The 23,679-nt window shown below is 39.9% G+C and overlaps 3 protein-coding genes and 1 long non-coding RNA gene across 6 annotated transcripts; 2 read left to right on the plus strand and 2 right to left on the minus strand.

Moving 5' to 3' along the window:
• Positions 1-401: 401 nt before the first annotated feature.
• LOC135672623 (LOB domain-containing protein CRL1-like) lies at positions 402-1,519 on the minus strand. The gene is made up of 2 exons (XM_065181123.1): positions 1,193-1,519; positions 402-1,109 (listed from the first exon to the last, which is right to left on the minus strand). The coding sequence occupies exons 1-2, from the start codon at positions 1,469-1,471 to the stop codon at positions 744-746; spliced, it is 645 nt and encodes a 214-aa protein (XP_065037195.1). The 5' UTR covers positions 1,472-1,519; the 3' UTR covers positions 402-743.
• Positions 1,520-6,451: 4,932 nt separating this feature from the next.
• Positions 6,452-7,783, plus strand: LOC135672202 (phenolic glucoside malonyltransferase 2-like). The gene has a single exon (XM_065180660.1). It carries the CDS (start codon positions 6,452-6,454, stop codon positions 7,781-7,783), a length of 1,332 nt encoding a protein of 443 aa, XP_065036732.1.
• Positions 7,784-8,754: 971 nt separating this feature from the next.
• Positions 8,755-17,025, plus strand: LOC103982749 (serine/threonine-protein phosphatase PP1). 2 transcript variants are annotated; one of them, XM_009399755.3, is made up of 4 exons: positions 8,755-9,221; positions 15,373-15,932; positions 16,024-16,278; positions 16,761-17,025. In XM_009399755.3, the coding sequence occupies exons 1-3, from the start codon at positions 9,044-9,046 to the stop codon at positions 16,243-16,245; spliced, it is 960 nt and encodes a 319-aa protein (XP_009398030.1). In that variant the 5' UTR covers positions 8,755-9,043; the 3' UTR covers positions 16,246-16,278; positions 16,761-17,025. The 2 variants fall into 2 exon arrangements, with proteins under 2 accessions (XP_009398030.1, XP_009398031.1); XM_009399756.3 differs by having other exon boundaries at positions 8,759-9,221; positions 16,675-17,025.
• Positions 17,026-17,762: 737 nt separating this feature from the next.
• On the minus strand, positions 17,763-19,093 carry LOC135672624 (uncharacterized). 2 transcript variants are annotated; one of them, XR_010513034.1, is made up of 4 exons: positions 18,855-19,093; positions 18,636-18,725; positions 18,001-18,535; positions 17,763-17,909 (listed from the first exon to the last, which is right to left on the minus strand). It is a non-coding gene; the product is annotated as an uncharacterized LOC135672624 (long non-coding RNA). The 2 variants fall into 2 exon arrangements; XR_010513033.1 differs by having other exon boundaries at positions 18,860-19,092.
• Positions 19,094-23,679: the final 4,586 nt, after the last annotated feature.

Below are 23,679 nucleotides of genomic sequence, written 5' to 3' on the forward strand. Positions count from 1 at the left end.
GAGTGAAGCAGGAAAAGACAACTGACATGACATTTTACACAAGGCAATAATTTTTTCATCTGATATGGTTTGCATGGTTATACTGACATGGAATTATCTGCACTCATTCTTCTTTAGAACATAAAATACAAATTCAAGAGGAGAGATTGGTTGAGTTTGATGTTCTTCATTTGAGTTCATGGAGGATATACTCCTAAGGATTGCATAACAAGTCAATTTACACTCTCATGTTCTTCAAGAAAGCCTTTTCCATCTTCTGAAGATAGACTGCAGAAGCCAAGAGAGAGCAAAATCCACTCCCAGCAAATCCCCCACACTGCATTACTTCTAATTCTGTAGGACAAGTTTGTTCCATAATTCATGGTTATTGTTCTTGAAATTATACATCAACAGTTCATGCAGAGTGTTAAAATGATGAGGTAGTTAATGTGGGCTCTTTGTCTACTAGCTGTTGGGTAGTAGCATGAACCCTAAATTCTGCAACATAATTGATCGACCTTTCTATTTCTTCGAGGTGCATGTCATTCCCGAATGTGCCTAATCCCAATGCAATGAAGAAGAAGGGGTAAGATGAGTTCATAGATTCTGTAAAGAACCTGAACAAGGGTCTGGTTCTCATCTCCCTATCTGTGTTCTAACACACACACACACACACCTCATGTATCAGCTGCTGCTACATGATCGCGTCGCACACTCTTCTCCATGCAAAGAAGCTGCATGCACGGATGCATCGATCGACTTCCTCATGAGCGACCCAGATAAGCTAATGCCACTGACTGAAGGTCTTCCATGTCATGATGGTAAGCTGAGCTCCAACTGCTGGCTTGCATGCCGGGAGAGGCCATTGCGAACGAGCCATCGTCGAAGGAGATATGCTCACTGCCGACGTCGTAATGGCGGCTGTTCACGACGTTATCTAAATCCATTGAGGGAGTCGAAGAGAAAGGAGGCGGTGTTCTTCCATCTGCAGTCCGAAAGAAGCTTTGGTTATCTTGGTGGTAAGGGGGTGGCTTGTCTTCTCGAGGAGTTCGATCGGCTGCGGTGCTGCTTCCGAGCCCTTGGGCTGCCTGAGCTCTAAGAGAGGCCAGTTGCGCTTGCAGATTGACGACCTGCGGATCGAGGGAAGCAAAAGCCGGTGAGTCCAAAGCTGTCGACGGCGAATCCAACGCATGGGATCGACAGGGTTGCTTACTTGTTGTTGGAGGGCGAAGATGTGGGCGACGCAACCGTAGACGGGATCTTGGAGCCTCGCCTGGGCCTCGTAGGAGACGGTGACGGCCGCCTCGGATCGATCGGCCACGGGGAGGTGCATGAGGATCTTGGAGAAGTTACTAGCCCCGAACACCTTGTGGATCGCCGCGAAGTGGGCCGCTCCCTGTTCATGGCAGAAGTAAGGGGCGAAGACGCAGCCCCTCACGCACTTCCTCCTCAGGAACTTGCAAGCCCCGCAGGGAGAGCCAAACCCCGTCATCGTCGTCTCTGCAAGCAATGCTTCTCGTGGCTTACGGAGGAGTGCTGCAGCAGCTGCACGGCTTATGAACACTGGGATGAGGAATAATTAAGGTGGCCCGGTCTTCACAATGGCCGACAGCTCTCGTCGTTATTTATTGGCAGACTCCTGCATTTAAACTCATCTCCTATTATATTAACAGTCCTTTCAAGAAGACTCAAAGGGACAAAGAAGTTGACACAAGTGCAAACCAGTTCTTGAGTTCTGCTTGCTCAATGATTCATGTGTGATTGCTGATATGTTGGCCCATGGTGCTGTGTGTTGCAGGCTGAGTTAAACCCTGGTTGAAGGTTTATGGAGAGTAATTGCAATCATTAGTTAGGAATGGGGTGAGAGAGTACATAATGGATCCATCTTGCAGCATGGAAGCAGAGATGAGATGCACGAGGGTGCAGAGAGTGAGCATGCTTGCCATTTGAACCGGACGCCATTAGATCCACCTGCCATTGCTCCATCCATAATGTGCTTGCTTGCCACTGAGAACCCAAGAACAGATGGTTCATGGCCGCACAGTGAGGTAAAAAGCTGCCTCACAGACCTCAAAAACTAATGTGTTCTTGAACAGCGTGCAGCCCTGGATTATTAGCAACACTGATGGATGAGGAAACAAATTATCAAACACCTTAACTGCGCCCACCAGTAGCTTTTTCTCAGCAGTTGCAGCTTCCAGCACATCATTATGGTCTCCGGAGAGCAATAAAACCAACTTAGCATAGTTTATTATGACCTAAGTATGTAATTTAAGGCACTAAAACATCCCACCCATTCAGTAATCATGAGTTCCAATCCACTGGAAAGTTGTGTCAGGTTCATCTCATGGTGTTTAGTAATGCAGCATGATCTGTACAAGGCATGAGCAGTACGGATCATCTTCTCCTCCATAAAAATGATGAAGGGTCCTACACAGACCACTAACTCAGCTTTCTCTTCATCTTTGTCACTTAGTTTTTCTTGTCCTTCCTCCTAGGGATCTGCATCATGGTGTCCAGATTAGAAACCCTAAATTACACCAAGCTTTGATGGTCATATCATATTTTATGAACTGATCAATTATGTTCTTGAAGAAGAAGAACTACTCTGCCCAAGAGGAGATCTTGTTGTTGTGAGTGAAGTCTAAAAATAATGCTGCAATTGATCTTAGTACTTCATATGAGATTAGAAATTATGCCACTCTATGTAGATGATGTAGGATTCGATCAGAGATTTGCAAGTAGGAGTGCAGATCCAAGGTCAAATTTTGAGCATATGATCAGATTAGGGATAAGAACCACTTTCCTAGTTCTTATTTGTGTTTGGACCTGACAAAATCAAACAACATTAAGTACATCATACTAACTAATAATATCACAATTAACATCATAAGAAATGATATGATATTCTTCAATCATACATTAGCTGATAAACAACAAAAAAAAAAGGAAGATCTAATCAAGACTGCCTCAGACATACTCAAAAACTCATGTTTGTGATCAGATAGAAAATATTAACCTCATATATAACCTGCAAGACCAATCAATTCTTTCAATGGAAACAAGACTTCAAATGAACCCCCAAAAAAAAAAACAGAAAATTAATCACATTTCTTCTGTAATTCAGTTGTTAATTGTTCGAGTAAACGTCGATTATTTCCTCAGGTATCAAAACTCATACTGGGATATTAACTTGTTTCTGTTTGTATCTCTCTATAATTTTCTTTTGTTGCTAAAATAAGATGTATCTTAAGGCTTACTGAACTCAAGGGAGCATTCCTGTTGATATGCTTACTGAAAGAATATTTAGGGTCACATTGATGGAATCAATGAGATTGTTCAGGTGAAATTAGGTTATAGAGATGGATTCAGTTATAGCTAGAGTTTACTCAGTTTCAGATACCACAAAGATCAAAGTCTAACAATCTTTTGGAACTGAGTCAATGAAGTTGATGTCTAAGAAGCTTCATCTTGTTCTAATGATTTGATAAAGTGCCAACTTGCTATTGAACAAAGTTGCAGTCAAGAATTAATTTAGATACTTAAGATTGATGGTGTGAAAATTGATTAAGAGATAATATGGTTAACTTGAGGAAGCCAACAAATTTGCAGTCATAGCTTCCAGCATCCCATACAATTAAATTCTGATGTATCATATCCAACAGAAAAGAAATCCATGATATGGTCTGTCAGAAATATTTTCCTCACCTTGTCTTTGTAATATACTGACTAGTTTTATGCCCACTTGAACTTTTCTTTCCAACATCATTCCCCCAAATCATAAATGTGATTGCCAAACTCCTCAATGATTTCATAGGTGTTTGATCAAATCAATGGAAGCATGTGTATTCCAAGACCCTTCTGTTTCCCTGTCACAAAGTGAAATGACTCCTCCATGGTGATTTTGATCACATCAGGCTGGTTTTATCTCAAGAAACTTCAATGGTATCATTATAATCTTAAGAAACTGCATCTCAGCTCAGCATTCATTATCTTTCACATGCCTACATTCTTACTCGAGCTCATTGTTTATCCTGCCAAGGTTGCTGCCTCTGCCACACTGACACAATCACCATAGGGCTGAGATCAGAGAAGAAGACTGACTTGCATAAACTAACAGTAGCCATTGCCATGCACAGCTAAGCTTTTGAGAAACTCTTCCTTGTTTTCATGCTTTTGTGTCCATCAGATAACAAGTAGAAGCTGTTCATCAGATAACAAGGATGAACAGGAACTCATCATCGACATAATGTGTCAAAGTTCTGTTCAGATGCTCAGTATGTTTGTCTGATACTGTAGGCAACATCAAAGCAGACAAAACCCAGCAATAAGATCATATCATTGCAGAGGTTCTTCATTCTCATGATACATTCAAACAAGATGTGGGGATAGAGTTATGGATCCTTAGATATCTCATTTTAGGTGTTGAGTCATTTTCTAGCTTTCTCAGAGACTGCCTTGCATGCAGCAGTTGCTCAATGGACAAGAACCGAAGCCCCCCTCCCTCAAACTTTTCCACACCAAGTTGTGCAGACAGTGAAACCCAAACCAGCTGACCTGCTCCATGGTCATGAGACACAACATGATCCTCTCGCTTTCAAGCTAAATTACAAATCTTTCTGCCGTGAATTGTTTTGTGGATTAAGGTTGGATTAGATGAAACTGGTGTTGTTCGATAAGGAGGCAGATCTTCCAAGTTCAACTTAAAGAAAAGACTCATCTGGGACAAGCGATGTTGTCATCTCATCAAATTAATAGTCTTCTAACCACAGGGGAAGATAGTGTGTGATTTAGACAAAAATAAAAAGTATGGTTAGGGAGGAGACAAAAATCTTACTGTATCAGCATCTAAAGCTCAATTTGGATCTGATCTACTACATTAAGAAAGGAATTATTCATAATAATTATTGTTTCGGCTCAGTCGCGATTAGTGAAGAACATTATAGGTGATTGAAGTTAATCGCCAGTGTAATACCACAGTTTAGTTCCACATCAGACTCGAATATATTGGAACAGCAATTTAGATTCGTCGAATTTATCGGTTAGTTATGTCATCGAATAAGATTTATTTCTTTTGTCTTTTAGGAAAGAAAGATTTATCAAATGCAAATTAATCTTAAGCCGATTATAACTGAGGTGTTTGATTTATTGGTTTATAACATCTAACATGGATCTAACCCAACGTCCTAAATTACATCCAACATGAATTCTTAGATCCGAAATAGGCCATTGGAATTCCCTATTTTTATGACCCGAAACTGATTGAGCTCAACCAACTTTATTTAGCTATTAGACCGGATTATTGATTTGGGCCGCGTATCAGGTGTACCCGAGTCGGCCGGTCCGATATAAGTAGATCAGCTAACTTACGGGCCATTTGAAGATGTACATGAGAGGCTGGCTCGTAGTGAAGGGTGAAACGGTAATTTCGCACAGAAATGAGACTTCTGCAACACGAAACTACCTGCTTTCTTACCGGTGTGGTGATTGGAAAGACGACTCGGGACCCCATGGACGCTGGCCAATGGGGTCAAAGGAAGTGACGGTGTCGTCGAATCAGTTGATGGTACCGCGATGGTAAGTGGGTCCCATCCTGGGGAGCCGGGAACTGTCGTCATGCGTTACGTATCCTTTTGCGGAGATGCGGAGCTGACCATGCATTTGGGTATTAGCTGTCCTCTCTTGTCGTACGATGTTTCTTATTTCGTCTCACGTTTCGCATGCACCGTTCTGCCCTCGTGTTTACACGTAGACGATGGCATTCCACGTTGCCTGCCTCCTCCATCAACAGTAGTCGGTGATTCCAAGGACGCAGCAGCAGATCTCCGCTCCTCCCATGTTACCGATTCCAGCCATTGGAGTGCTTGAGCGATCCTCGACCGACGTTTGGCCATCGATGAGATGAGTCTCTCCCTCGACTCATCGATTTGTTTCGATGGAATCGAATTGACCTGCATATGTTTGTCGGTTTCAAATCGAATCAGAAGTTAGACGGTTCGATTCTTTAAACATCCGCCTGCCATGATTGACCGTATAAATGAACGAAGGAAACATCATCGATTCGTTTACGTGAGGCCCGCAATGTCCTTATCAGAAAGTATAGTTAGAGAGCGTGTGTATCTGCGCAACCATAGCGGTGCGAAGCTACCAGTGTTCCGACTTCGCTTCCGATGGGCGCTCCATGGTTTTCTTTTTCCCACCCAATGCTTCTGCTTCCGGTTTGCCCGTTTGATCTCTCTCTTAAAGGCGTGCCTGCCATCGTCCGCTCCGTCAAAGCACCGTGCACGAGAAGAAAGAGAACGCGGCCAATTACTCGAAGTTATACCTCCCGTGGAATCGCTTACGCAACTGGTGTGGTGATTCGAAGCTGTGTAGATTATACAAAGAGATAAACGTTGCGGAGCGCACTCTATATCAGGCCACGAAGTTGTTCTACTTACAGATCCTGGACTTGGTCGTAGCTGAACGAACGATGGTGTCGGTAGAAGCGTTCCGCGTCCTGGAACAGTCGCAGGTCTCCCCGACGAATGGATCGGCGCCGCCCGCCTCCATCCCTCTCTCCTTCTTCGACATAGTCATGTCGCCCGCCGGCCCCGTTCGGCGCATCTTCTTCTACGACTTCCCCCACCCCACCGCCGTCGTCGTTGACTCGGTGCTGCCCCGACTCAGGTCGTCCCTCTCCCTCGCCCTCCAGCGGTTCTACCCCCTCGCGGGGAATCTGATGTGCTCCTCGAGCCCTGACGACCGATCCGGGATCGGCTGTGCCTACGGCGACTCGGTCTCCTTCGTCGTGGCCGAGTGCGTCGGGGTGGACTTCCGGGAGCTCTCCGGGACATGTGCGCACAGCGTGGCCGAGCTGCAGCTGTTGGCGCCTCGGCTGGTTTGGTCGAGCGCTGCCAAGCCACTGCTGGCCGTGCAGGTGACCGTGTTCCCTAACCACGGCTTCGCCGTCGCGGCGTCGGTGCCACATGCCGCATGCGACGGCTCGAGCTACGTGCACTTCATGAACGCTTGGGCTTCCGCCAGCCGGACGGGCCAGCTCGCCGAACCGGCGCAGTCCTTCGACAGGACGGCGGTCCCCAACCCTCTTCAGCTCCGCTCCGTCAACATATTCCCCGGTTTCGACCGCTGCGAAACCGATGAATCTCCCACCCTTGCGTCCGACTTCGTAAGCGCGACCTTCTGCCTCACGCAGGATCAGTTACAGACGCTCAAGAGATCGGTGACGGCCAAGTTCGACGAGCGCCACGGCTCGTTCCATTGCTCGACCGCCGTGGTGACGTACGCCTACGCGTGGATCTGCCTCGTCAAGACCTTCGGCTACGCCGGCGATAAGATTGCTCATCTAATATTCCTCGCAGATTACAGAGCTCGGCTGCAGCCGCCGCTGCCGATGTCATACTTCGGCAACTGCATCGTCCCGTGCTTCGTGGAGGTGAAGGTGAGCGATCTCGTGGGGGAGGATGGAATCGTGGTGGCCGCTGAGGCAATCGGCAAAGCCATACAGGGGTTGAGAGATGGAGCAGCCTTAGAAGGCGTGCACGGGTGGGGCGGGAGATGGCAATTTGCGGCGACGCAGCAGGCCATGACCGTCGCGGGATCGTCCAGGTTCAGGGTTTACGACGCTGACTTCGGGTGGGGAACGCCGGTGAAGGTCGAGATGGTGATCCAGAGGGCGGGAGCCTTATCGCTGGCAGAAAGCAGATCAGGAGACGGTGTCGAGATTGGCTTGTCGTTTGACCGGACCGAGATGGATTTGTTTGAGCGGCATTTCTCTGCCGGCCTCAAACTTCTCTCAGAATAAATCTATTCGAAGAAGTGTTCTTCCTTCCAATGTTTCGTCGTCTTAGTTGACAATAAGGATTCACGTCTCAGTTTATTTAGGTTCTCCGAACTTTATAATATGTTTTTGTTGTGATGATCCTGCTTGCTGCATAGGGATCGATTCTATATACTGATTGCATCGACTTGTTCTTCGTAGTACCCAACCAAGTTCAAAGTCTTTAAAGATTCTATTGGTCTCCAGATGCCAATGGCAAATATTTAGTATTAGGAACGGCAAAATAGTAGGTATCTTTAGTATCCAAATCTTATAAATATAAAAATATAAAATATTTTTAATATTTAAATTAATAATAATAAATGATAATATTATTGTGGATGAAAAGAACAATAAAAGATGAAAACCACTCGTAATTACAATCCGCTTCTTTTACTGTCGTCAGATATTTTTGTCAAATATTTTCAAAACGTAGATATAAAGTGGTTCTTACCTTATTATCATCATAAAAAAAAAAGGAATTCCAAAAATACGAGACATAAATAATTCACCTGCCCATTTGTTGCAGTCGTATCGCACCCACTGCTTACCTGCTTTTTTACTAGATGTTTCGTGGAGCCCGGATGGACCTACATGCGGGACCAGCTTTGGTGGAGCGGTAGATCGGTGAAAAAAGCCTCGAAACGGTGTTGATCGGATGCCACTAACGTTTGCGACTCTGAAATGACGTGGCAGACATCTGTAAGAGCAAATCTGATGTCATCTTGGCCGTCCATTTGGTGACGATTTTTTATGACGCCAAATGTTCACGGGTTAGGTTTACCTTCCTTGTGATTAGAGGAAAACGGATACATCCAGTCATGAGACCGGTATGCATTTGGGCAAAGTGATTAGGGAAGAAAATTAGGCCTTCGCCTAAGATTGCTGGGCCCGATGTGTTCTTTAAGGGAAAAAGAAGGACCTTTCTCGGTCCTCATAGAAACCCGATTGGATCGCCGATGGTGGTCTTTTTCTTTCCTCGCCCGCTCTCCTTTGCACTGAGGGAGGAAGGAGGAGAGGAGAGCGGGCGGAACCCTCTGTGCGATTTCTCTCTCCCCGGCGCAAATAGGAAGGGATTAGTAGAACCCTAATCGATCGGCTAATTGTTCCATCGTGAAGTCGGTCCGGGGGAGCGATCGCGGCGCTTTCGGCGAGGAGATCATTCAAGGCGAAATCAAGGGGCCGTTTCAGAACCGTCTTGGAAATTTGTACTGCTCGGCACACTGGGAGGAAGATAGCTTCTTGATGGATCCTACGGTGCTGGATGGCATCATTTCGCGGCTGCTGGAAGTGAAGGGAGGACGGCCGGGGAAGCAGGTGCAGCTCCTGGAGGCGGAGATCCGGCAGCTGTGTGTCGTGTCGAAGGAAATCTTTCTGCAGCAGCCCAACCTCCTGGAGCTGGAGGCGCCCATCAAGATTTGCGGTAAGCCCAGGCCAATTTTTTTCGGATTTTATCATCTTGGTATGGGTTGATTCGGCAGCGTTGAAATGGTTTTGCACACATCTTGAATTTGGAGACGAAAAAGGTTCGATTTTTTGATGTCATTGTTCTCCCTCTCTAGTCGTCAATATATTGCGTAGCCTTTGGAACCTGGTGATTGAAACTTGAACGGATTGCTGTTTTCATTTCAGTTGCATGGTTTGTTTGGTAGCTTTCGTTAGTTGAACAGCATAGATTTTGTGTTCCAAGTGGCTTCTAGTATTGCTTAATTTTCCTGTGTAGAGGTTGCTGAATTTATGGAAAGGTCTCTTTCTCTTTAAATATATATTATCATGATAATGCAGAAAATTATTATTTCTAGGCGTTATACATATCTGATAGTTTGCTGTGGGACAGGGCATAACGAGATTTGGATAGTCAGCTACATGAGTCGAATGCCTCGAATTTTTTTTTTAATATAGGAAAAGGGCAAATCGCCTATGCATCAGATTCACCTTGGTTATTGATAGAATAAATAGATTTTCCATTTTTAAAATCTCTTTCCCAAATCATGGTGTAATGTGTATCCCCTCTTGCTCTAGTCATCGATAGTCTTTGCTTCTAACCCCTTCTTTTTAACATCTGAGTACTTATTTCCTTAGTTTTCTGTGTATTAATGATTCAATAACTCCTAAATTATTAGGAAATGTTTGATCAGACAAATTTCTTTGTTTTTATATAGACAAGAAGAGAAAGGCACCTTAACTAAGCTAGTTAGGCACATAGCCCATTATCTTGTAAGCAACATCTATATCTTGAATTTTATCTTTCTGAAACCCTTATTAACCTTATAGAAAATCTTATGTTTCATAGTTCTAATTTTTTTAAAATATTTACAACTGCCTTTGTAACATTTTAATTAAATAATTTGTGAAAAAGCTGTCACCTTGATTTAATCTTCATTATGTCTTACAAGGATCTTTTACATTTCTCATGTTGGCCTTTTAATATTGGCTAATGGGACTTTTCTTTTATCTCGCAGGTAGATATGTCCTTTTCATATTGCATTACATTCTTTAGCCTCATTATTCTTTAACCTTATATTTATAAACCTTTGGCATCTCGGATTGCTTACATTTTTACCAAGTGCTATGACATTCTCATTTTCTAACCAACCACTTGTAGGATCTTCACAGTCTATGCCAACCTTCTTTAGAAATTGTGCAATTATGGTTATAGTGTTATTGAATGGGTGCCTAGGCACAAGGCAGATAGAAGTTTGTAGGCTTCATTGAGACATCCCTTGTGTATGGGTCTTGTATTCCTTTTCAAAATGCACAGTGCCTAATTGTAGTGATAAAAAATCATTTTCTCTTTGTTTTTCAAACAGTAGTTCTATCTGATGAAACTTTTCAGACTAGATTTATTTGAGGAGTTAAAAGTCTTATTTACTTGAAAAGAGAAAAAAGACAAGGAAATACATTTTTCTCAGATTGGGGAACTAGACCAGATGGTTGGTTACACATAAGACACTTCTTTTATTAATACCAATTTTCACTTTTCCTATCTCCTTTTTCTTCCTTCTACCTCTTGAAGAAGTCCTTTACTGTTGTTCCTATCCAATTTATTATGATTTCTTTTTTTCTTTTCCTTCTACTACTTTTTTTCTTCTTTTTCTTATTTTCTAACACTGGCATGATTCATTTGTGTCCCACTTCTTCCACTTAATTGCTGATAAGATGCAATTCTCATAGTTATATTTATATTTAATGATTGTGTTTGTGATTAGTTAGCATCTTTTCATGGGAGTCATTGTGATATTTAGCTTATAAGATACTAAAGATCTTATTGCATAATTTAGTAAGGAAAAAATTTTAATCTTATCATTTCAAGGCTAAAATTATAATAGACTTCACATTTGAGTTTTCTTCCCAAAAACTTTAGTGAAATAAGACCATGCATTGACTCATTTTAGAAATAAGATATTGCTCAAAGTGACTAAATTATGCTTCTTGACCATGGCTATAGTAGAGTTGACCTAAGGGAGGTGAATATATGCAATTCTTTTGTTAGACATGATGCTTCTTTCTCCAATCCCATTTGTTTTTTATAATTTCTGAAACATTTGGGTTTCAAATGAAGTTCAAAGTCTATTGAGGACCTAAGAAGCATGGACATGGACATGGTGAGGCATGTGTATTTGTTAATATGGAGCGATCCCCAAATTTAGGCTCTTCATAAACAAATCGAGCTCATCTTCATACAAATGTAGCGATTGCTCTCTATACAAATCACTAGAGCTAAAGCAAACCGTCACCAGACACATCAATGTGGCCTTATTTGGTCTGATACCCATGTCTTTCATCCCTTCTAACTGATGCAATGCACCCTCAAAAAAGCCTTCATGGATGTACCCTCTCATCATGACTTGACATGATATCTCTATGAGGGTTTCCCTTGAACAACTGGTGAGCGACTCCGAAGGAGCTGCAACATGCATACATCTAAAGCAATGCATTAAGCATGTAGACATTAGTGTTGAGCTCAACCTTGACGGTCTCCTTGTGGAACTTTATCCCATACTCGAGCAGGTGTAGGTCGCATGCACGAAGACGTATGTGTGTGATTGAGCACAAAGCCGAGGTGGGGCATAAGCTGAAAGGAGAGTGCGGGGGGTGGATTGAGGCCGTGAATCATTGTATTCCGTAGGAAGAGGTTGGGAGGACGCCACATCTGGGTGAGAACAATGCAAGCGTAGTTGAGGTCGCCGAAGGGGGAGATGGCTAGGAAGGAGAGAAGCTTTGCTAGTGCATCAAGGCTCATTGAGGTGGACAATGCAGAAGAGGAAGGCACGGGCCTGCTTGCATTTGGTGACGGAGGTGCAAGTTCGTCACCGCACATGAGCATCATGCAAGGAAGGGCGCGGGAGTGGTGAGGAAAGGCACAGGAGAAGTATGTGTCCGACATGGATATGCCATGTCCATAAATAAAAATATTAAATAAAAATAGACACATGAATAAATAAATAAATAATAACAGACGTGTTCTTGGCATGTCTGCGCTTCTTAGTTAATGACGAGATCCACTCTAAGGTCCTTTACTGTCTACGTATATGATCGTGATCTTGAAAATGTTAGACATATGATTTTGCTATCATGGTTTTCTTTTAGATGAAGTCATCCACATGAAAGAATATATAATAAATATCTGACAAATTGGATTGGAGTCAAACATTTTGATAAATAAAATTGTTTAATCTAAAATGATCATGGCTGTTTCTGTTTGGATAGGAACATTGTTTTTTATTTGTATGTTAAACTTGGCATGAGATGAAATATGCATTCACAGTATGTAAGAGTCCATTCTTATAATTAAGTAGCTCTTGTAAAACATGGGTCAGACTAGTAGTGCTGTAAATGGAGCAAGTTACAGGTTGATCTTACTATAAAATGAAACAAATGTTTCTCATGACTGGGTTGGTCTGTGGTAATATAAATTGAAGCATTTGGATTCATTATGTAATCAACGGTTGGAATTATGTATGCTATACTTGGTGCTACATTGAGTAAAAAAAGAATAATCCATGCTGTGATGCCTATGGTAACATGCGAATTCAGTGAATTAAGATGGTTCTGTGCCATGGGCAGAAGCAAATTGTCTAGTTTATATGGAGCTAGTAGTGTAAGCTTCCACTAGAAATGAGAAGTCTGGCGTATAATTTAATGTGATGGAACATTGGGTACTTGACTGAACAAGGACTACAATGTGAAGTGGGTATTTCTAAGAAGTTACTTTGATTCTATGCTGGCTAGATATATATATATATATATATATATATATATATATATATATATATATCTAATATCACTAATATCTGTTGGTAGGGTGCTCCTGCTAGAGTATGATAGATTCTTTGGCGTGTTTTCTTCGTTGAGTATGTGATTAAAATTAAAAAAATAATCAAGGTAGATAAATACTTTCAAGTCAGAGTAACCTGTGGAATGCTAAAAACAAGGTCCAAACATGTGAAACAATGATGATGTGCTGTACCTTTGTAACATTACATCTTGATAACCATTTCTATTTCTTGTTTTCATTATAGTAAATGCTTCTCTCGGAACTTGGATAATCAACTTTTTACCAATCTCCATTTGACCCATCTCTTACCAAGTTTATCCACAATGAAGTCAATAATAAGAGACGACAAGCATTTATCTTGCCTTTTGAACTTGTTAGTGGTCTCCCACTTCATCTGATTGCTAAAAATAAACAAATGTGGCTTTATTTTCTTATATCTTCAGCCTTGAAATGGACTTCACATCACCCGACTTCTTAGTTTTATTAACATTTCTTGTTACGGTTGCCTGTTAGTGTGATGTTAGTGGTACTTTATTATGTTATTCAAGATATGTAATACCGTACCGTACCGTACCGGTGTTTCGAGGTTGGCTCGGTACGGTATGGTACCATGTACCGAGCGGTACACCAGGGCGTACCAAGCTGTTTTATATATTTCTTCCTCTTACTGTAGTACTGTTACAGTGTGGCACTATAGTACTGTAGCACGTTCCGTCCGGTAGTGGACGGTCCGCGTACTGGTATGTCGTCGGACCGGTACATACTGCCCGTACCGTGCGGTACCATTCGAAATTGCATACCATAATGTTATTTCTCTCTATATTTTACATTCTTCATTCTATTGCCACATTAATATTATGGTAGATTTGATATTTGATCTCAAATCAAGACTTATTGTCAGTTTGCTATTGGAGCATTGTAGGTACAATGTTATATTCAGTAATTGGCATCATTCTTTGTTAATACTGTTAGATTGAGCAGAATTCTTTAAGAATGCTTATGGCATCTTGTACTGAATCTCTTCATACAAAGTAATAAATTTGCCATCTTGTGTAAGAAACATTCGAGTGTCATAAAAATATAATTTGAGAATTCTTTTCGTTCTGATTTTCTATGTGAAGATGCCTAGTTTGCCTAACTGTTAGGTATGATGTTCTTGATATTCCATGTGGATTAGCTTTCTTCCTTTCTCATCCACTTTTATGGTTAAAAAAAAATACTGTGTAAGTAATTAAATTTTCTTCTATGTATACTTTTTCCCTCTAGAATTATTCATATCAATTAATTTTACACTTTCTAATCAATGTAACCATATATAGTTTTAGTTAATCCATGGTCTCATTCAAGAAGGTTTCCTGTGTTTTTTTTTTTTTGCAGCTTGTTTCTAGTGTTTTCATCTCAGTGCTTATTATCTTGACTTGGTTTTAAAGTTCTTTTTACCTTCCTTTTCAGTTTTCTAAGATTCAACATAGTTGCATATGTGATAATGGAATATTAGATCTGAATGCCACATGTTTGGTAACTCCATTAACAAGTAGTTTCTAATACGTATAACCACTTCTCTTGAAATTGAAGCTGTGTTAACAAATAGTTTTTGTAGTTATATCATAGCATACATGTTGATCATCAACCAATATTTATTAAGCCAACCAAGTACTGAATGGACATGTATAGCTTGATAATGTTACACTTACATATAAAGTTTGTTATTATTTTTTATTATTTTATTCATTGATACCAGATGATTTGAGTCAGCTTATTGCTCCTGATACCAGTATTATACCAGTCCAATTGGTTCACTGAAATCAGTACTTAAAACCATTGTTCTCAATATAGTTATTGAAAAGTAAATTAAAAATATTAGGGGTGTCCTTGGATGCAATTTTATTTTTTGTACTTATAATTCTAACATATTAAGTGAAAATACATTTTTAAAAAAATGTTTGGTTATAGCAACTTATTTGTTAAAAAGAAGTGGCGATAACCACTTGTAGGGAAGAAATTGTATATAAGGAACAATGTCATACTTGTGTTTTCGAAAATTTTAGAGGTAAAATGGTAAAAATATTTCTAATTAAAAGTTGCAATCTGCAAGTATAGTTTTAAAAAATAAATAATAACATGTTCAACGAATAGCTTCTTCTGTAATTGGTTTATTTTCTAATTAGAAAACACAACAAACACAAACATTGCGAAACAGAGTTTGGTCCACCACTTGCTGCATAAAATGGTCCTGTTAAATTGAGTTGACATTCATTCTTTCAGCAGCTAACATCATTTTTCCCATGGTAAACAGGTGATATTCATGGTCAATATTCTGACCTGTTGAGGCTTTTTGAATATGGTGGATTGCCACCCCAGGCCAATTACTTGTTCTTAGGGGATTATGTGGACAGAGGGAAACAAAGCCTTGAAACCATATGCCTTCTTTTAGCCTACAAGATTAAGTATCCAGAGAACTTCTTTCTTTTGAGGGGCAATCATGAATGTGCATCTATAAATCGTATTTATGGGTTCTATGATGAATGTAAGCGCAGATTCAATGTGAGACTCTGGAAGGTGTTCACTGATTGTTTTAACTGCCTGCCTGTGGCAGCTCTTATTGATGAAAAGATCCTATGCATGCATGGAGGTCTTTCACCAGACTTGCATAATTTGGACCAAATACGAAACTTAGCACGACCTACTGATGTGCCAGACAGTGGATTGCTCTGTGATCTTTTGTGGTCAGATCCTAGTAAAGAAATTCAAGGATGGGGAATGAATGATAGGGGAGTTTCATATACTTTTGGCCCTGATAGAGTCGGTGATTTTCTTCAGAAGCAGGATCTGGACCTTATTTGTCGTGCTCACCAGGTATGGTTGACCATTCCTCCCCCTCCTCTTTTTTCTCTCTTTAACTCACACCTATGAATCTCATGCTCACTATCGACGACTTTGTTATCAGGTGGTGGAGGATGGATATGAATTCTTCGCTGACAGGCAACTTGTAACAATATTCTCGGCTCCAAACTATTGTGGTGAATTTGACAATGCAGGTGCTATGATGAGCGTCGATGAGACCTTAATGTGTTCATTCCAAATTCTGAAGCCTGCAGCTTCGGAAAAGAAAAAAATTGGGTTTGGTGGTACAGCTGCATCTAGAACTGGAACCCCTGCTTGGCAGTAGTACAACATCCAAAACTCATGTCCAGGAGTCAAGGTACCATGCATTTTCTTTTCTTTCAACTTTGCTGCCTGAGCAAATTCATGCTGTATAATGACAATAATATGTGGCAAAATGTTAGTTTTTTCAGTTGCAACCCTTGTAAAGTCCAAGTAAACATGAACATTCCAAATTTATCATTTCATAAATAAATAAAAAAGAAAACTCCATAAGACATATGTTCTTAATGAGAATATTTTTGTAAACTCAGTTAAACACACATCTCATGTGTCCCTTTTAGGCGGTAAACAGTCCAAATATCCTCTTTTTATTTTCAATGTTTTCAGAGTTATATCTTTGTATCTCGATTTCTTGGAAAAGCTTTATAATCTACGTTTATCCTTCATTCAATTCTGTTTTTTGGTTTATGTTTCATCATAGTCTTGAATGTAGATTGGAAAGAATCTAAAGGGCAAGTATGAAGCACCATTCAGTTTATTATTGTGTATCAACTCTAAGAGCTTCCTTTGTGTCAGCAGTGTTTTCTTGGTTCAAGAGCGTGATTACAAGCAATCTTAGAGTGTCTGCCATGGTGTACTGTCCACTGATGGCTTGTTCGAAAAGGCACCAAGCAACATCAAGGTACTTTTATCCTATCAGATTTTTTGCTTGGTACATGTTCTGATGTAACCATGTGAATTGTGGATTTCGTTGATCTGCATAAAATTTGGAGTTTGTGATGTAGAAGAATGTTTATTCTCTTCTTAAGATTAAATGTATCATTGATTGTTCTAATTTCCCCAAGAGATCTGTGTACTTTTTCCCCAAACATGTCTTCATTTATCTTGCATCTAGTTATCAGTTTAGCCAAATGCACTGAAAACAATATTGGTAAAAGGTTATACTACTGTTGCAACCATGAAACATAGCATGCATCTGACACTCATTTAGCATGATACAAATTGTATATGTCCAATGTGGCGATCTAGCGTGTCTACATACTAAAAAATAATATATCTGCTACATCAGCACAGCTGCGATGATGTTCTTCACCTTCTTGTTGGTGCTTTCCACAATATTGTCTACTTTTAAGCAGATCATAATCCATAGTAACCATTATCAGTTTTGCCTTTGAGCTTGTACATCAGCTTTGTAGTTGTCATATCTTCTCTATAGGAACAATCTATTTGGCTATTCCAAATACTGCTGCATGTCTTGTCAAAATCACAGGTCTTTTATGTGATAATATTTCATGGAATTCAACTTTGGTAAAGTTTGTTTATTGATGTTAACATAATCCATAAGTGTTTTTTTTTTTTCATACACTTGGAATCAAACATAACACACAAGTTCGATGCTTAAAAAGTTCCCTTATCTTTGGCTGGTCAGTGTGGGTGTAGTCTGCATGCAAAAACATTGCATGTTCATGAATTCCTTGACTCACAACCACATCTTTTTTCTTAGACACCAAAGGATTGTAAGAAGAGGAGTGGTATAGAAGATCGAGCAGTAACAAAGAAAGGGGAAGAGAGATGTGCATGTAAAAAACAAGGATTTATAGAGCAATCACATATCTCGCTCTTCATTACATGCTGCTAGTCAAACACTTAGGTGTAGCAATCTAAAACAAAACAGAGCTTCCTCCAAAAGTCATTGTCCCTTGCAACCTTGCTCGATCTCACGTCTCTCTATAAAGCCACAAGAAAGTAGAAGCATGAGACTTGTTGCAATACCTGATCTTACTGGATAAACAACAAAGAAGCATCAAAGCAAACTTACCTCTCTTTTTCCTTTCTTCTCCAGACCTGAAGGAATTTCCACCTTTCTGCAAGAGACTCGACGAGCGTAGTCGCCAATTGCCGGTGCAGCATCATCAAGATTCTCATATGATATCAGAGGCCAAAGATGCTGAAACTATGTGAATCTTGATGATGCTGCACTCGCAAACATCGACTGTTAAAAGGAATGCTAAGAGCCATTTGATAGGGTTCTCGTTTCTTCTTCTTCTTCTTCTTCCTTTAGGAGGAGGAGGAGGAGAGAGAGAGAGAGAGAGAAAGAGAGAGTGCGTGTGAGAGAGAGAGAGCGGTGAGCTTTAAGATGGGAAGGCAACGAAACTACAACAGAAACGAAGAAGACTCGCGAGATGCATGCACGCATCATCCACCCTCCTCTTGAGCCACGAGGACGAGCACCTACTGGCGTGGGGCCGGCGCCGTAGAATATGACGTGTTTGTCCCCACCAACTCCAATAAAGCTTTCGGCTCTACTCGGCTACCTGCTGTCTCAAACCCTCCATTCCCCATCCCACGAGTTCCTAAGAACGCAGAGAATATTCGAGAACCGAAACAACATGAGAGAGAGAGAGAGAGAGAGAGAGAGAGAGAGATCAGATCTTATCAAGAACAAACACTTACAAAACTGTTCTCTGTTGTGGGAGGGGTGAAAACGACTTCTCCGGCTAAGGATTTGAGAGGAGTATGCCAAGAACACAGTCTTCTCTCCCACTGAGGATTCCATAGTACATGAAAAAGAGAAAAGAAGAAAAGCTAAGCCTTTTATGACTTGGACTCGAAAGCTTGAATGCAAAGAAAAAAGGAGCAGCATAGAAAGGGAAGGCATCAGGTGACCATAACCTGACCTCCATTCCAACATCTTTCGAAACAAGTAAGCAAAGAAAAACACCCATGGCCATCGACGTGTGTGCGAGAGAGCGAGAGAGAGAGAGAGAGAGAGAGAGAGAGGCATTTCCTTCTTCGATTCTGTGTAGATAGATCATCACAAGATGTGGGAGTAAAGAAGAAGAAGAAGAAGATTCTCCATGTCGACCATGCATGAATCCAAATTGCACTCATGAAGCGGCATGATTGCTTGGAGAGAACTCAAAGGTGGATTCTGCAATCCACCTGAGGAAGGACCCACCGCAGTACAATCTGATTAATTTGGCCCCTTTGTAGGTTTGTTTACCTTTTTCCCATTGTTTTTTCTGTCTTTTTTCTGCCTATGAGAACCAATTTTGTCCTCTCTCCAATCAACAAATCATTGTGCTTCTTCCTAATTCTATCTCAAGATTACACACAAAACCTAATGAACTTTTACTTCATCAACCTTCCTCGTAATTGTACCACAAAATAATTATTATTCTAACATAGTTTCAACATAATTCATAATCCTTTTCATCCAAATATAGTAGCAATACAATAAAAAGTTCTTTTCGCTATAATCTATGAAACACTCTGATCCGAATCTTTAATTATCATATCTTAGTCAACTTAACACTAGATCCGAACTCGATTAGCCAGCTGATCATAGCACGTGGCAGACAGACAATTGGCTGACGGTCCCATAAAGATAACTCGATTACATGTAGATTTCGAGCTGCAATCTCTTCTTTCGATGGATGCTATATTGGCCAGAAGAGATATCCATCGTCTTGGATTTGTCGATCTTGACCTATCAAACCGAGTCTTTTAATGGTCCGCAACTTGACTCCATCGATTTGATGGGAAGAATCATTTGAGGGTGAAGACAATGATGAGAAAATCTATCTACTACATAGGACCATCGTTAATGTCACTAACCTAGCATAAAATTAAATTAGCTGATAATTTAGGGTTAAGACATCCAAGAACAAGAATAAGCATAGCTTTAACTATCTTCGACATCTGTTTTTCTTAAACTATATTTTCTCCGACCAATAGTGAATTGGTGGCTGGAAGGTTGTTTCATACATCCTTTTAAGTCGTAGGAGATTCTGTTTCTTGAGAGCTAATTACAAATTGTCCCATGTAATTAGTTATTTTTAGTCTCTCGATTCTTATATTTTTAAAAATTATATTAGAATCCATATACTTACGAAAATAAAATATTGATTTCCTTATACATGGTTAAAAAGGTAATTTTATAATGTTAAAAAATCAAGAGAGAAGGGTTTTGTTGGAGCAATAAAGTTAAATATTTCACTTTCGTAAGTATAAATATTTTAATATAATTTTTAAAAATATAAAGATCGAGATGCTAAAGATAACTAATTACAATAGTAATTTATTAACTAAGTTTGTCTTATAAAGTATTTTCTTATTTTGTGTAATAAATAGAGCCTAGAATACATTTCTTAATATTTTTAATGATAGTATTGCATCGTAGCTAATTAATGTTGTGTTTAGTGTCTTCAAATAAATTCATAACTTTTAGAAGATTTTTAGTTGGATTATCATATTATGAGTCTTCTTTCAAACATATCTGGTGACTTAATTTGCATTTAGCATCTATTTTGATCAAATTTTCATGAGCTAATAGGCATCACTATCATCGACGATGGTCTATCATCATCATCATTGGTTTACGTAATATGTTTTACTAAAATCGAGAGAGAATAAACATATAATTTTTGCACTCATTTTTTAGATAAATTGTTACCCCATTTCTTCGTTGTCCTCGTTATCATCGATTTACATAATATATTTTATTAAAATTAAAAAATAAACATCAAATTAGATAAATTATTGCCCCATAAATTGGTTGCTGATCCAATTAAATTGTCATTCTCATAAGCTGCTTCACATCTAATTCTAAAAATAACTCTCCACCATTCTTTTCTTGTTTTATGGGTGATTACATTAACTTTGGATCTCTTTTACTTGAGAGAATGTAATCTTAAAATTGGGCCTAATTAGACTTTTCTTGCAACACACCCAACCCTACATTTCTTTTTTTCATATTTATAATTAGGCAAACCATGATATTTTATGTGCTAAATGATAATTTTCTATAGACTCAAATATTTATTTTGTGTGCTAAATGATAATTTTTCTATAGATTCAAATATTTTTCGATCTACTAATCGATATGTATCGATGCTTAAGTCAGAATTAATAATAATATATTTATATAATATTATAAATTAATTCAATATTTTATTTTATTTTAAGTCGGAGTTAATAATAATATATTTATATATTATTATAAATTAATTCAAGATTTTATTTTATTTTTATTTTTCGATTAGAATATATTAAGTCTGTGATTGGTTCTTTTAAGAATACATATAATTTTTCGGTGAAATTTGGAATCCAAACCATTATAATTCATGCCCAATTCAAATCTAATCGAGCCATTAACCTAAATTTGATTGAGATGATGAGGATATGAGCCAAGCAAGACAAGCTTTCAGGCTCGCCCACCATGATTCTTCGAACATAAGACTCCACTCCCACCACCTCATGCATCATTCTCCACAGGAGTCAGCTTGGACCTCTCTCTCTCTCTCTCTCTCTCTCTCTCTCTCTCTCTCTCGCGCAACATCCATGTGCCCTCACCTGGAGTGTCAGACAAGGCAGTGTGTAGCAATCAAAGCCCGAGGGCCCATCCATGTCCCAAACCACCACCTGATAGCTGACTGTGATCGGCTGCACCCACTGCCCCCACCCTCTATTATGAGAAGGCCACTGTGGTGGAAGCAAAGCAGCTCCCATGTCCTCCGAGGCGCGAGAGCTCTCACCAGTCCACAACCGAAGAGCAGCCATGCACCCATCGAAGCCGTAGACCAAGAGAGAGAGACAGAGAGAGAGAGAGGGCACCACCTGCTGGGGATGATGGCCAAGAGAGAGGGAAGCTTGCCTTGCCGATCGTTCACCCGGCGGTGCCGCTTGCTGGTGAAGGAGCAGCGAGCTCGGTTCTACATTCTCCGGCGGTGCGTCGTCATGCTCATGTGCTGGAACGATCCCCGGTGATCCTCGATGACCGCCCAGCTCGCTAGGTTTCCTGCACGCTGCTTGACCATCCATGCCCACAACCATCGTGCAGGGTTTAGTACTGCTATGTATCTCCAGCTTCTCCTGAGCAACTTTTGTGGTCTTTGGTGCTTCTTTTCTTCCTCATCTAGTTCTCTTGAAGCTAATTAGCTATCTTATGTTTTCTGCGACCGTGTGTGGGAAGAAGAGGTGCTGCTCTCAGCTCTCTTCTGGAAATATACTCACATATGTCCAAGCACATCGAGCATGAGACTTACATCCGAAGCCGCTCATCGATCCTGCCTGAGATGGTGAGTATGACCATATCAGCATCAGTCACATCCTCTTCGATTGGATAAGAGAAAGGATAACCCACACAGTTTTCTTGTCTCTATTCCCAAGGAATTAACAACCTAAATCAAATGAATTATCTACAGAGACTAATTTGTCGGGAAATATCGTTTAATCATGATGAATAGTTAATAGACTTGTGTGCTTATGATCTCTTCATGACTCCACATTTTTCTGAACCTTCTTTGTTTTTTCCTGAGATGGTGAACTAATTGTCTTCCATTATTCCAAACATCTCGAGAAGAACATGCCGTGTTGTGAGTCTCGCATTACTAATGACCGAAAGAGTTGACCAATATTCGATTCATAACTTAGTGAGAGCTGTGTGAATCCCATGAATTCACAGATGGAAGTTGAAGACTGCCCTTTGTATGTGCTTCCCAGCAGTATGCATGGTCTCACTGCATCCCAGTTCTTGCCAATACTGTTCGGATGATTCCATCCACCTGCGGTAGACAAACAAAGCCATTCCACAGAAAAGAACAACGCGATCCATAAGGTGAAATGATGGAGTGAACTGCAACATGGGACCTCCATTCGGTGAGATCATTAATGGCTGCCTTGAGGAAGACGAAGGGCAGGAGAGCACGAGTGCGTGCATGGGAGCTGACAGGAGATAAAGCATGGAGTTACAGTGCATCGCCAAAAAGGTAAGTGCAGGCAGTGCTTTCTCAAATATCTTCCAAGTCACAACTTTTTGAAACGATAATTATCTATTGCCAATCAAAGCTGTTAGATACACATGGAACCCAATCAACTCAAAAAGGATAATATGTCGATTAGGTGTGTCATATCAATATGAAATTTAAATTTAATATTTTTTATTAAGGTATTTACTCTTTTATATTCGATGACATGATGGTTACACAATAACTTCCTTATTAGAAATAAATGCTAACTTTAGCATCGAATTAGCTATGTTTTCAATATAGTATTTTAGGACTCTTTGAGATTCAATCAACATTCTACATCCCATTCACAAGAATCATATTTTACTCCATAATAGAAATCTTTTAAATTTCAAATACAACAAAATTTAGAACTAATTATATATTATATTTTATAATTAATTATTTTTAGTATCTCGATCTTTATATTTTTAAAAATTATATTAAGATTTTTATATTTATGAAACATTTAACCCGTTGTTATAATAAAATCTCTTTTTTTTTAATTTTAATTTTAAAATTTATATAATAATTTTGATGTTTTACTTTGTAAGTATATGAATCTAACTCTTAAAAATATAGAGATATTAAAGATAATTAATTACATAAAATAATCTATAATTAGCCCCGAGATTTAACTTTTGTTACGATATTGAGTCGAATCCACGAGTTCGGGCACGAGCGCTCGCCTCTCTCTCACAAGCTTAATC

Source organism: Musa acuminata, chromosome BXJ1-4 (assembly GCF_036884655.1).
Source record: "Musa acuminata AAA Group cultivar baxijiao chromosome BXJ1-4, Cavendish_Baxijiao_AAA, whole genome shotgun sequence".
Taxonomy (NCBI): domain Eukaryota; kingdom Viridiplantae; phylum Streptophyta; class Magnoliopsida; order Zingiberales; family Musaceae; genus Musa; species Musa acuminata.